At 42.0% G+C, this 14,474-nt stretch overlaps 1 protein-coding gene across 2 annotated transcripts in view; it reads right to left on the bottom strand.

Moving 5' to 3' along the window:
• Positions 1–14,474, bottom strand: part of col27a1b (collagen, type XXVII, alpha 1b) — a 115,693-nt gene that overhangs the window by 19,014 nt on the left and 82,205 nt on the right. For both annotated transcript variants that reach the window (XM_050051534.1, XM_050051535.1), the window contains exons 31-44: positions 13,279–13,323; positions 13,027–13,080; positions 12,292–12,345; positions 12,157–12,210; positions 10,560–10,613; positions 10,265–10,318; positions 5,813–5,920; positions 5,659–5,712; positions 5,284–5,391; positions 5,148–5,201; positions 3,286–3,339; positions 2,171–2,227; positions 2,028–2,081; positions 1,888–1,941 (exon numbers count right to left, since the gene is read on the bottom strand). In XM_050051534.1, coding sequence (XP_049907491.1) covers positions 1,888–1,941; positions 2,028–2,081; positions 2,171–2,227; positions 3,286–3,339; positions 5,148–5,201; positions 5,284–5,391; positions 5,659–5,712; positions 5,813–5,920; positions 10,265–10,318; positions 10,560–10,613; positions 12,157–12,210; positions 12,292–12,345; positions 13,027–13,080; positions 13,279–13,323 — 858 coding nt within the window. The remainder of the gene's footprint in view (positions 1–1,887; positions 1,942–2,027; positions 2,082–2,170; positions 2,228–3,285; positions 3,340–5,147; positions 5,202–5,283; positions 5,392–5,658; positions 5,713–5,812; positions 5,921–10,264; positions 10,319–10,559; positions 10,614–12,156; positions 12,211–12,291; positions 12,346–13,026; positions 13,081–13,278; positions 13,324–14,474) is intronic.

Raw genomic sequence — 14,474 nt, 5'->3', positions numbered from 1 at the left:
AATCCCTCTCAATTTTCACTTCTAACGCACTAGAAGTGTGTCGGGACTCTTAAATTTGCTGTAGGCGGACATTTATGGGCCCCGGTGGATGTGGAGCCCCCAGCCAATAACAGCACACAGGTGAGGTCAGGATTTGTGGGCCGGACTTTATAAAAAAAGGAGCAACCAGATATGGTCGTAAGCAGCTCACATCTAAAAGAAAGCAACGAAAATCGCAGAAACAGCAAAGAAAAAATAGCAAATATAGAGAGGTGCAAGCAGACAAAGCTCGTTCCTAAACAAGACTGAATCTGGGGTTGGCTTTCAATTACGCTGGTGAATACAAAAGGAGAGGATGGGAATGGGCTGGCTAGTTTTCTGTTGGACAGGTACAGTTGCATGTAGGGCTTCCCCCTAACGGTCGACCATAAAGGTCATTAGTCGGCAAGACTTCACTGGTTGCTTAGTCACAGGAAAAAAAAAACGGAACACCGGAATGAACCATGTGGGAATTTAATTTGAAAGGACAGACACAGGAAGTGTCCACGCTCAGCAGTCAGACAGGAGTCAGGTTAATTTCCAGGGCTGGTACCTGCGGTTATTCCACAGGCTAGTTAATAACATGTCGGGCAGGAAATCCAAAGTGTGGGATCATTTTGAGAAGGTGAAGGACGAACCCAAGGTGATATGTAAACTCATCTTCATTGGTCGACTACAAACATGACGTATCATCTGAAACATGGAAGTAGCTACATGCCCATTAGCCCACAGCGTCATTAACAGGCGGCTCGCTCAGTGTGTGACGTGCACTTGTAGATAAAATACAGGCCTATATTGTCATAGTTTGTGCCTTTCCTTCATTCCTCATGTGCTGTTGTTTCTTGTGGCTCCTTGTTTGTCTCTCTGTGTCTGTGTGTCTGGGCGTGGCTCTCATCACTCCTGCTGCCAATCAGCCTGCTCACCTGAAAGCCATCCACTAATCAACCCCAGCAGTACAAATACCCCGGCTCACAGTCCTGTCTCTGCCAGATCGTTCAGTCTACCTTGCAGTGTGAACTACAGCCAGTTTGTTGCTTGTTGCTTTCTCTCCTCTAGGATTTTTTTGCCTAAACCTTGTTTCTCTGTGCCTCAGAGCCACACTTGCTGGTCACCCACTTGCCTGCCATCCCCGCCTGCAAACCTGTTTCCCCCAAATGCCCTGGATCGACCCAAGACACCCTGTCTTGCCTTAGTGAAAATAAATCCACTTTAAACTGAACAGCTGTCTGAGTCACGCTGTTGGCTCCAGTTCTCTCTATAATATACTACATATATCAATGAGGGTTCATTAGTACGGTTTTGTAATTCTCTGTAATGTAGCACAGTGTTAACAATGTTACTGATACTATTCTTTCTCACACCTTCAACTCAAACCATTGTGCTGCCCCGCCCAAAATATATCATTTATCAACATGCAAAAGTTTGGGCACCCCAGATGAAAATCTTGTTTACTGTGAATAGCTTAGCAAGTAACAAGCCGCTGTTGGCTGTGATTGACGGGACAGGGTTTCAGGAGTCACAGTATGCTTTGCAATTTGCATCACCTGGACTTTCCTAACGATGTGAACAAGTCACTGCACTAACAAGCCAATTAAGGTCTGAGACCCTGGTAGAAGTTGCATGAGAGCTCAAATGTCTCAGGGTGCCCAAACTACTGCATGATGCTCCTTTCTTTTTTCACTCCAAATTTGTACAAACAAAAATGAATACAGTAATCTTGTTTGGAATGTTGAAAAGCATGTTCCATCTTATCTGTCCTATTATAACACATGTAATATTCCTGCCATAGTAACTTGTGGTGAATGTAAGCAGTGCTGCGTGAAAACAATTCCTGCATAAGTACACCTACAACATGAATGAGACACTTACAGGAAGCCCCGGGGCACCAGCTTCACCTCTCCTTCCATCTACACCAATTTGACCCTGGAAAACAGAACAGAACATAGCTCAAACCTAACTGACACCATGTCTGAAGACAAAAAGTGTGTCTGCTTTTTTAATCCACTTACGATGTATCCGGGGTCGCCTGGCTCTCCTCTCTCTCCTCTGTTTCCAGGGGGACCCTTTGTTCACAGGGAAACAAATTAATTAACCAATCGTGACCACCGCTAACAAACCACACAGGAAAAACAAGCACATGTAAGAAACTCACTCTGTCACCTTGGGGACCTGGAGGACCTTCTACCTTGCCGTCGTCGCCCTGTTCGCCCTGAACGAGTAATATAGACACAGACAAACAACCGCAATCAATGGAATTTCCCTCAAAGCCAATGGTCTGTGCAAAATCAATGCATGTTTTGTTTGAAAGAGTACAACAATGGGAACACATTGCCTGCTCTCTTTATATGAATTGCAAATCATTACATGCGCTATTACCCACAATGATCCCATTTTACATAAATGGAGCCAATGTCTGTTCCAGGCGCTTTATGGGATTCATTAAACAATAACCACGGATGTGCGTATAATTTTAATAGTCATGTGTGGTGCATGTGTCAAATTAAATAAATAAATGTAGAGCCCAACAGGCATCTAAAAGTGGGAGAATAATTAGTGGTGGCCGGGGGCCGAGCAAAGCTGACACGTACATGGATGAAAGCAATATATTGCAGCATTAGTCCTTTTAATAAAACTGTGATAGCGATCTGTATTTATCAGCAGTGTGCTTCAGTGCCAGAGTTACCTGGCTCTGTCAATTGACAATCATGCATTTTGCAGCGACCTGTGTGATAGCATGACACTGATTTAATTAGAAAGCAAGCGCCGGCGTTATTTCGTGGGTATTGGCAAAGAGAAAATAACAAATATCCACATCCAGATGGCTCCTGCCAAGGGACTAAAAAAAATGCAAATTAGTGTCTCACTAAATTCTGGTGCAATGTGTTCTATTGTGTGCTGCTCCTGTCAAATAAACACAAGTTATGGTGCTAATATCCCCAAAATCATGAGCAGACCAGGTGTTTGGCTAATTATATACATTTGACAGCACAGAGTTAATTGGATGTGTCTTAGTTCATATCATTGATCAAATTAGGGACGACTTCAGGAGTGCTGCAAGAGCAACAAGACAGACAGAGGGAGCACTAATTAGGGACACAACTGGAGTTTCAATGCATAAAAAAAAACTGACCATGCACTTAAAGACAATAAGGTGCACGACAGTGTTACAGTGTTAAGTAATGCACCCACTCCAGGCCTCCAGAGCTCATTAGATACAATCAAAGAGCAGACGGCTATTAGGGACAGCGAGTAAATGTGGTAATTTACCTTTTCACCTTTCGGCCCAGGAGGTCCCAGGGGGCCCTGCGGTCCCATGTGACCCTGTGACAAGAAAAGAGTTTGTGATCGCAACCTCTCAGCCTTCACTCCCAATTTACTGTGTGAAATATTACGCTCATAATGTGGAGAATCACATGGAGGCAGAGACAGAGGGGGATGAAACTTGTGTAAACTGAGGTTGTAACAGCGTCATCAATCATCACTTCATCTTTTGTTGCCATGGAGAACGCAATTTTGGGGACCATCAGTCGAGTCGTGGTTATGTGTGTTGACAATTTGATTATACTGTAGTCTTACATCTGCAATGATCGTTTTCTCAACCCTGATCTTACCCTGCATCTATTATGTGCATGCACTGGTAATGACCAGTAATACTGCTATTTTTATTCTGCTGTACAAAAAACGATAAAGTTTGTTGTCAAAAATCTACTGCAAATGAGAAGATTCTCCAGACTTTTAAGTAACCTAACATAAAGTCTCTTTTTCGTTGGCATGGGTAGATAGATCAGAGGTACATTTAGCTAGCTGCAAGCACACATGGCCACTCCCATCTTGTATTTGTCCTTGTATGGCCACCATAGTACACAAAAAAGTTGTTTTGGTGTTTGCCCTCTAGTGGCCAATTTTAAAACGAAAAAACAATTTAAGTCATCTAAGGTTTTACTTCACGCAGCGCCATTAATCAAGATAATATGTTACATTTTACCCTCATTTAAACCTTTAAATGGCAAAGAATAATGAGAAAGCAAAGTTGAGTTATTTGACCTGCACTGCATTAAACATAAATTAACTAAAACTACACATCGGAGCAGAGGATTCCCCAGACTGTGGGGCAAAGAGGAAGAACAAAACGCCAGCAAACGAGGGCCAGCCTGTGATTCATCAACACCAGAACAATACACACTATCCACTCGCAGGTCAATATTATCATTCGATAATGTTCTGTGTGAAATATAAACCCAGATGAAACACCTTCAAAAAATCAATCCAGGCTTTTGGGTTGTGAGGGGGAAAAGTGCTTTGTAGTGTAGAAATAATATCAAGTTAAATCATACACACACACACACACACACACACACACACACACACACACACACACACACACACACACACACTACATAAATCAGACTAGCAATACGTCATCTGGAGTAGGCTCTCATCACCACGCCCCCTACGGACACCAAACTGATTTAATGTATACTTTCTTGTATATATCAACACGCGTTAATTACAGGTCATTACTCTTTGAAAGGGTGGACTTGCATTATGTTACGGCTTGTGTATGTGTTCTGTGCTGCTGTCCCTTTTCCCTCCCTTGTAGATCTGCCCAGGTGTGCTGCATTAGTTAACGAGGTGCACTGCACCTGGCATGGAGGAGGTGCTTAAGAGCTCTTGTGCCAGCAGCAGAGGAGAGAGGCCTCTGGTGTGTGAACTGCTGCCTCTCACCCAAGGATTTTTGTTGTCTTGTTTGCTTGTTTTCAGTCTAATAAATCCCATGGATTTGATTGTTTTAAAGGTGTTTATGTGGTTATTTTGGGTCATTATCATTAGATAAGTGGCATGAAATAGTCTTAAAATGACAATATCGTTTATTGCAATAATTCTGGGACTATATCTTCATCCAACAAAAATAACTGACAGGCCTAGTAACCGAAATGTTTGTCTTTCTACCCACAGACCACATACACGACTATGTGGCATAGATATAAAAATCAAAGGTTTTCATAGAGAGATAGAAGGCCTTTATTTTAGGGGCTTAAAATGTTGACAGTCACTGTTTTTAACATTTATGAACAGACAGCAGATTAAAGATGTTTGTGAGGTCACTCACACTGAGAAACATTACTCACCTGATAACCTGATATGCCTGGCTCTCCTTGTTGGCCCATTCTCCCCGGAGCACCCTGGGGAAATAAATACAAATATATTTAGCCCACATCCACCAACAACCAAGCAAGCCTTTCAAACCATCTGTGGATGTCTTACCACTGGCCCGATGGTTCCTCTCGCCCCCTTCTGTCCGACAAACCCCACCTCTCCCTGGTCACCGGCTGGCCCAGTCTCACCCAGGTGACCTTGGTGACCCTTGCTCCCCTGGAGAGAGTCCGTCAGTGAGCAGGTATGCAGTGAGAGTACAAACTTCCCCGAGCAGTTATGTGGGTAGTTTCACAATTCAAACATTTAATACTGAAGTCTATTTGACGAGCACTTCCACTGTCACGCTTACGGAGGTTACCGACCTGTTACTGTTTGTTTACCCCTACAGCAGAGAACTATTCAACCCCTCGTACAAGAGAGCAAATTGACCGACATCCAAGAATGAAAGGTGTGGATAAGCCCCGAGCGAGTGAACTGACAAACCTTTTCTCCTGGTTTTCCTCTGTCACCAATTTTGCCAGGTTTACCCTCTTGACCCTGGTGGAAGAAAATCGAACAGGGTTGTAAGAGGACAAAAAGAGCCATCCTTTCATGGGAACTGAATGAAATTTGGAGTTGGAGCTGTTGAGACACTCACCCTTACACCCACCAGTCCGGGATGCCCCGGAGGTCCTTCCTTTCCTTTTAGACCGATTTCACCCCTGTCTCCTTTCGCTCCTTCCTGACCAGCATCCCCCTTGTCACCCTGAGAGGAGCAATACAAGTCCAATGAAGAAGATGATGACACAATTGAGTTGCCTTAGCCAGGATTTTGGTCCGTTGCAGTGTGAATAAATTTGAATAAAATATTCAGACTGGAAGAAATAATATTTTTATCCAATAAAAACTTTTTTATGAGTCAAATATAAATAAATAAATGACAAAAGACCTTCACCACATATAATATACCCACGACTGTCTGTGCTTATAGTTTTTAATCCACATTATCAGCTGACAAATGTCTGCAGGAAGGTCACTGCAAAGCCTGGAGGGCCACAGCAACGAAGCAACGAAGCTCTGTCACCCTTATTTTTGAATTTTGACAGCAGCAGGACTGATCCAATGAACCCCTGTCTGAGCAGCAGTTTGATTCTGGGAGCACTGCAGGTTATAAATAAAACTTCAATCTTATCCTGTATTCACACGCCACAAAGATGTGAGCCCAGGACAGGGGAGATCTGAGCTCTAAATAAACGTCTTGATGCAGCATCCTAGCTGCAGTTACTACACTGGCAGCTTGGGCATGTAGAGTTACAGTTGTTTAGACAGAATAAAACATAAATGATTTATTAGTGAGACACAACAGGCTGTAATTTGGAAATATTTCTTCCAAGGGAAAATAAGACAGTCAGCATGACTTGACATTTTCAAGGTGCATTGCTTGCTGCTTAAAAGTGGGCCGAGGCTCAGCTGCACATCTGATGCTACATTATCACAACTAAAAAACTGTGGGCCAACAACCTTTCATAGCAAACAAGCAGTTTTGTACATAGCCAACATGTCCAACAGTAGTTTCAGGGGAAAATAAAGCAAAGCCTGTCTGTGTAACAAGAGTAGGAAACAAAACCAAAAACACTAATGGTCTGTCCAAGTGGAAAAAATGTAAATAAAGCCTTTTGGAATATGGAAACATGAATAGCCTAACAGGAGCAGAGGAAGACTGATATTTCCATACAGACACTGAGAAACATCTGTTGAGGAGACAAGATGAAAACCAGTGCAATGTGCTCCCACCTACTGATTATACTAGAGAACAGAATGGAGTCTACAACACACTGACAAACCCGTCATTCGACTTTATGTTAAGATGCTTTTAGCTTTGACTTCTTATAAATTCTTAGTAGCTTGTAGTCTATCCCTATAATGTTCAAGAGCATTTTCTGCATGGATGGGAGCATATGGAAATGGGAACAGGGATCCGTATTCAGGGAAGTCTGTACTGCCAATTTCCCACCTCAGCACCTAATAACTTTTCAGAGAAAATGCTGGAACAGCTGTGTTGTGAATGAAAAGCGTAAAACTGCAGAGACAGGCACATAAAGGGTTTCATCCAGCTGACTAAAGATGCTGTGAGGTGCAGCAAGGTAACCAATCACAAGACTCTGATGATGACATAGTTTAATCTGCAATTTGGTTACAGTTAAGCATTTACCCCAGGGCTGTTCTGATAACTGTTTTGCAAACCTGCTTAAGAAATTTGGCACTGGATAAAAACTGCTCCTCGTCTGCCATGTTTCTTAAAATAATACCAGACATCCTCCACTGCGTACACATACATCCAGCCTTGCACCATCTCCCTCTTCTGTTGAGTTTTATAGCAATTGGCATCTGTAAATGTTGCATTACCGCCATCTGCTGGACTGTCCTTCGCCTGCATGAGTGAACGATGTGGCATTATTGGTTACTGACGTAGCTCTAGGAGAGTAATGCGCAATCATTGTTAACTAAGCCGAGAGCTTAGACGTTAGCTACCTGCTACCTACCAAGATAGCTACATTTCTAAGTGAAAATTCACAGAAATTCATGAATGTAACCACATCGCGATGACGCAGACCTCCTGTCTATTTTTGTAAGCTGAAACCATTTCCCTCAGTGGAAACTTCAGAGGAAATCTCTGCATGCTAATTTATACAATGTAAAATGCCATAGGCGTGTGCTAAAAATGTTAGCATGCTGTAATTGTTTGGAAAACATGTTTAGTATAAGACAGTTGTTTCGTCGGTGAACCTCGTGAGTCGTAATAGAGTTGAATTTTGTAACGTTACCTTTGTTAAATGTTGCTGTTGTCCCTGGCTTCATATGAGAAGAGGAAAAGTTCGCTGGTCGCTAGGCTAATTTTTACAATGTAAAATGCCATAGGCTTGTGCTAATAACGTTAGCATGTTATATTTGTTTGGAAAACGTGTTTACTATAAGACAGTTATTTTGTCAGTGAACCTTGTGAGTTGTTGAAATAGAGTTGAATTTTATAACGTTACCTTTGTTAAATGTTGTCCCTGGTTTCATATGAGCAGAGGAAAATTTTGCTGGTTGCTAGGCTAATTTATACAACGTAAAATGCCATAGGCTTGTGCTAATAACGTTAGCATGTTGTATTTGTTTAGAAAATGTGTTTAGTACAAGACAGTTGTTTTGTCAGTGAACCTTGTGAGCTGTAATGGAGTCGAATTTTGTAACGTTACCTTTGTTAAATGTTGCTGTTGTCCCTGGCTTCATATGAACAGAGGAAAATTTTGCTGGTCGCTAGGCTAATTTTTACAATGTAAAATGCCATATGCTTGTGCTAATAACATTAGCATGTTGTATTTGTGGGGAAAATGTGTCCAGATAAAGACAAGTGTTCGTCTGTGAATAAGTGTACTTGTGTTTGAAATCCTTTCTATTACGCCATGTTTAATGTGTGTTCAATGTGTGTTTTGAATCAACTAAACTTGACAGCATTTCACAGAAACTCTGGCGCCATCTAGTCGTTTTGGAGGTGTAACTGCAGAGTGACAAAGACACCACCGCATCAGTATAAATGCTCACAACGTATAAACTGCTTACATTTGGCTGTGGTTTGCCTACATAGGGGTTTCCCACAAATTCATGTATTTGTGGGGGCCCACCTTAATATCGGCATTTGCTGCCACATATTGGTTTTCTTTTTTTGGAGCTGGTTAAGTTGGAGTGCTGCTGAAATACACATATACCGTTCCATAAGTCAGAGCACTACACTCTTGGAGCGAAGAGTGTACTCTGGACACAGACAGAGCAGCCGAACACAAAGCGCAGTGAAAATTAACTTTTCCAGCCCACTTTAGACAAAACCAGCTGCATTACCATGGAAACTGTGCACTCAGCAGTGAAGCCCAGGGTCTAGCCTGTGTAACTGCAGCAACTGAAACTTTTCCTTCACTCACTTCTGTAGAAACCGCTCCTCTTATCCGTCGATCTGATCTGACCATCTCAGGAACATTTCCATCTTGCAACTTGCAAGCAAAAAAGGTTCCTGAATGTAGTGCATGTGTGAATAGTGAAATTCACTAGTGGTGCCTTAAAGGTTTTCCCTGTAATTTAATGGAAACGATGTGTGAGAGAGGCTTTACACTTCATTTGTTCTTCCGCTTTTCCATGTTTCCTGGTCTCCATGCTCAACCTAGTCAACCTAATGGAGGTTTATTAAGAAACAAACGTGGCTTCTCTCTGTAGTAACTGATATTGCAGATATACAGCACCACAGGTTTCTGCTAACAGAACTCTAACAAAGTGTGGAAACAAGAACTAGATATTCAATTTGCTACAGCCTGCTGGAAGAACATAATGTCACAATCCTCTGATTATTTGCTAAATTTCTATCTTAAATTTCACCCACTAATCCGTCACTGAACCATAACTAAGTGCTGATTTTCCCTCCGTTAACAGCACAAGCTGCAAATTCCTCTCGAGCTGCCGTTTTCCATTCAGGAGCTGCACTGCGGCCAAGAAGCCCTCAAAGTAGTTTACTCCCCTGACTAACAGAAAACATCCTGTACGGCACAAAGCTGAGAGAGACTCTCAGGTTGAGTCTATTCTAATCCTGAGTGTTCTCCCTGCTCACATTCTACCACCTTCTCTAAGCCAAACGTTGTTTGAGGGTTTGTCAGCGACACTTCCATCAGTGTGGCTCTGCTAAATAGGCTTTCTGTGCTTTCCATCTTTTTTTTTCTGTCACAATACTTGCCAGACTTTGGAGCTCTTAAAATAGCCCCGCTATCTGTTTTCACTAAGTGTCAACACCGTGCAGCTCCAACTGTACAAAGGCCAATATCTCACAAACAAAAGTCGACTTGCCCTAATTACAATAAGCTGCTACAGTAGACCGGAGAGCTCACCAAGTTCACAGACGTATAAGAATCAGGAAGAATTCATTCTTGTTGAAGTTCACGACAACATTTTGATCACCGGCCAAACTCTTAAAGCAATGTTTTTCCATTTACTGTGGGCTCTTAGAGTAAAAGACACTGGGTTTATTAAAGTGATGAATAAATCAAATTTTGAGTCACAGTCTGTCTTTTATTTTTGAACTTGCCTTGGCTCCATCAGGTCCACTTGGTCCAGCCTCCCCATCAATGCCTGGCTCACCCTGGTAGACAAATCATAAAAATATTATGGTTGCAATGTGTTTTATTGTGACGATGACAGTGGTCACAGGAAGCGAAAACAGATGTGCAGAAAGCCAAACACTGGCAAAGACTGACTATGAGTACATTTTAAAAACAAACTGGTTTACTGTGTGTTGGGAGTGATGTGTCTACTTTGGAATATTTGATCCAGAGCACTTTAACTTGCAAAGACTTTACAGAAAGAAAACATGGGATACTCACTCTCTGGCCAATCAAACCCTGCTCCCCGATGTTACCAGGTAGACCAATGGCACCCTGTTAGAAGAAGAAGCGTAATGGTTATGTTATTGATGATGTTTTCTTTTGATGTACAACCTCTGCTTCCACCATGGTTGTGTTTTCGCTTTGAGTGTATTTTGAGTATAGCAAAACAAATAATTTGCTCGCATGTTAATTATATTTTGATTGACTGATTTTAATTTGATTTACTAATGGGTGCAAAAAGCTTTTTCCTGTTCTACTTGCCACAGTTTCAACCAATTGAAAAATTGGAGTAGGTGGTTTCTGAGTGAATTCTTTGCTCTCAAAAAAAAAACTGCTGCTATACTCAGGGGCGTTTACAGAAGTTCATCAGATCAAATAAGACTTTGTGCGACTACCTAGCTATGCTGGTCACATAAAACTACACTTTTCCATTCATGGGTTGTAACACACCATCTCTGGTTGCAGTAGCTAACGGAGTAATATGGCGAGAGATAGGAGGAGATGTGTTTTGGGGTATTAGCAGGCAGAGCCTTTGCTTTCATTTCCAAAACAACGTGGCAGAGGTCTAATTCATTCCTCTCTCCCTCATCTTCCTCCTGATCTAACGGTGAGGGAGGCATGTGTGGAGCTGAGAATCTAAACTTCTTAACTTGCCCTCGTTGTAGCCATCCAATCAAATGCGAAGGGTTTGATTTAAATCAGTTTTGTAACTGTACAGCACTCAAATATTCAATTTCACTGTGAAATATGTCAAAAAACAGAAGCTGAAGATGCTCTAACTTCGTTTCACAGGTACTTAAAATGGGCTGCACCAGTAAAGCCAGTGCATGATAGCCTATAAATAACATTGTGGTGTAAAAGAAAAAAGTACATTCTGAAAGCATTCATCCATTTACAAAACAGATGATGAACAGACAGATGTCTTAAGATAATTCTCACTGTCATTTACATATGCATTTTTCCATATATTTCCACTCCTGTGTAACAATGCTGGCATCACCACACTTCCACTTAAAATGGATGCTATTGAGGCGGTAAGCTAAGTTACCCCCTGCCTTACAACCCATTTACAAATGAAATATTTTGGCAGTGCCTTTAGACAGAAGTCTGATTCAGATGATTGACAATATTTTGCACAATGTAAAAGACCTCTTTGCCTTCACAAGTGCATCAACATTAAGTGTGCAAAGTCATCCAGTGGGCCGGAGTGGACCCTTTGACAGGCCAGTTCTGGCCTGCAGGCCGTATGTTTGACACCACTGTTGTAAGCAACCAGCTTAGTTAACAGTAGTTACTTATCACTCTCCCACTGCTTCCCTACTTCCTGTGTAACCAATAATCCTGATAATGATTTCTGTACAATATATAATTCATGTGTCTTGTATCCCATCTCGCTCTCAAGATTGAGGTACAAATATAATTCAGTGGAATAGGAGGTGCTCCCCCTAATGGCCATTACCAGTCATGGCATCAAAAGCTGTTACGATGTCATCTTTCCACCTAATGTTTATGATGTAAAACACAAACAAAAGTACACACCCACTAGCCTAACATCTAATCAATGAAAATGTCAACACCATATCATCATCTTCACCTTCTCTCCAGGTTCACCGGGCAGTCCCCGCTCTCCAGCCTTCCCCGGCGGCCCCTGTCATAAACAGCCGTTAGTATTTGATGCTAATGTAAAAGTCAATGGGAGCTCTCGCACCAGCTGTGTGATCAAACTCACCCTCGGCCCCATCTCCCCCAGTGGCCCAATCGTTCCCGGTGGCCCTGCTGGTCCCTGCGGCGACAACGCAGAGGCACCAATAAAAAGGTTAAGAGTACTTTCTAATCTTGGACAAATGCCTCTGAAAGTGACAGTAAAGGAGGAAAAATGTGAAAAGAAATAAGAACCAGGCAGAAAGTGTGGATTTGTGGAGATAAGTTAATCTGCAGGGCTAAGAGCCTTCAAAACACTGAGCCAAAGCTTCTGTAAGTGATGGAAACAGGCCTGCTGTTATAGAGACACATTCAGGCTACAATAAAGCTGCCTCTCCAGGAAGGGAATGGTGTAAATCAAATTGTCTCAGACTCACTACCTCTCTGCTTGTGTCGGCGAGACTTGGGCAGAATGAGAGAAAGAGGATTAGGTTGTTCAGGGCTTTTTGACCAGGATATGGGTTTCTAGGAGGCACTGAATAAAAGGTGTCAGTGTGGAGAATTCAGAGTTTATATGCAAAGGGAGAGAAGAGGACTTGAGCTTGGGAATGGCCTCAGGTCATTATAGATAATGAGATACTATGGTGTCTGCCTATAGCCTCTTAAAAAGATTCAGCTAATTCCAGATTTTTACATAATTGAACCTGATTTGATTAAAAAAACACAGAGACAAAACATTATTATAAAGTAGGTCTTTCATAATGGGGTTCATTCCTAAATTAGGAACAAAAACAGCGTACTTCATATAAAAAAATAAACTCACTGGCTCTCCTTCAATTCCTTTGGCCCCTGGAGGTCCCGAGGGTCCTTGAACACCCTGAAAATAGTACAGGTGTTTATAACACACACACACACACACTGTTGGTATTCATACACATGCTGAAATGCTGAAGCACCCACAAGAGTAACACTGTGCCACACAAGCTCCACGTATCCACCACTGTTCCCCAAAATGAGTCCACCCCAAAAATCAAGACTGACCTAAAAGAGACCTCTGTTAGCCCCAATCACTTACTGGAAATCCCTTAGGCCCAGCTTCACCTGGCTCGCCAAGCTTTCCCTGCAGCAAAGAGACACAAATACAAAGGTAAGTTCTACTCTAAGACGTGAACAGTGACTTACAACATGGCAAACTAGTGGAAGGATAAATATATAAGTAATGCAAGTGATGTCCTATTCCATTTTGTGCAATTGCATAGCTTTACCACTACATTTCCATCTGAAATGGTTTTGTCTCTACCATCTTTTATATTGTATGCCCTGTTTTTTTTTTCTTTTTTGTGTCTTTATGTTTTGTGCTGTTTTTTGCTTTGCTTTTTTGTACTTTGTTTTTAGGTAGTCTCGTGTAACATCTTAGCCAAGGGACTACAGATGAAAAATAGCCTTTTGGCTAATTCTGGCATTTTCATTCCATGTGTATTTATTAAATTAAATAAACTAAACTACATTTGTCTGGCAGCTATACTAGGTACTAGGTTCTCCCTGTGAAACATATAATCTTGTATATTGCATTGCTGTAGATTAAACCACACAACATAAAAAAAACTACATCCCACTGACTCCACTTAAAGGTCTAGTGTGTGGGATTTAGTGGCATCTAGTGGTGAGGTTGCAAATAGCAACCAACTGAGTGGATAAAATAATGATGTAGCAGCTATAACATCATCCTATTGGTTTGTGGACTCCTGCATTTCGGCTGTTGCCATCTTGTCTTTTGTTTTGTTTTTTTATTTATGAGCCAGAAGTGACTATATTTGGGCGAGAGGCTGAAGCTATGGAGGAGCGACAGGTGGATCTGACTGGGAGCCCAAGGACATTATCAGCAGGCAGTCTGTCACTCAAAGCAGTCATTCCTTTAATTATGCGTAACTTTAAGCCTCAATAACATTTTAACGTGCGAGTTGCATAAAATTTCACCCCCCGTACAGTTGTCATGAACATGGAAATTAGCTACAGAGACCAAAACTAATTTGTAATCTGCCTTGAAGCCTTGAGTTTGGCATTTCGGGCATCACCATCTTGTTTTTTTGGAGCGAGAAGTGACCATATTTGGATGAGAGGCTGAGGCTGTGGAGGAGTGAGGCGTGGACCAGATTAAGAAGTCGAAACGTCGGTGTTGACGTGCTGACGTATTGCGGTAAGCGAGTTGTGTCATTTCCGGTGTTTCTGTGACAGCGTCTCTGTACTGCTCTGGTGAATTCTGCTAGCCTG

This window comes from Epinephelus moara, chromosome 8 (genome assembly GCF_006386435.1).
Source record: "Epinephelus moara isolate mb chromosome 8, YSFRI_EMoa_1.0, whole genome shotgun sequence".
In the NCBI taxonomy this organism is placed as follows: Eukaryota; Metazoa; Chordata; class Actinopteri; order Perciformes; family Serranidae; genus Epinephelus; species Epinephelus moara.
This window is presented reverse-complemented; position numbering and strand designations above follow the sequence as displayed.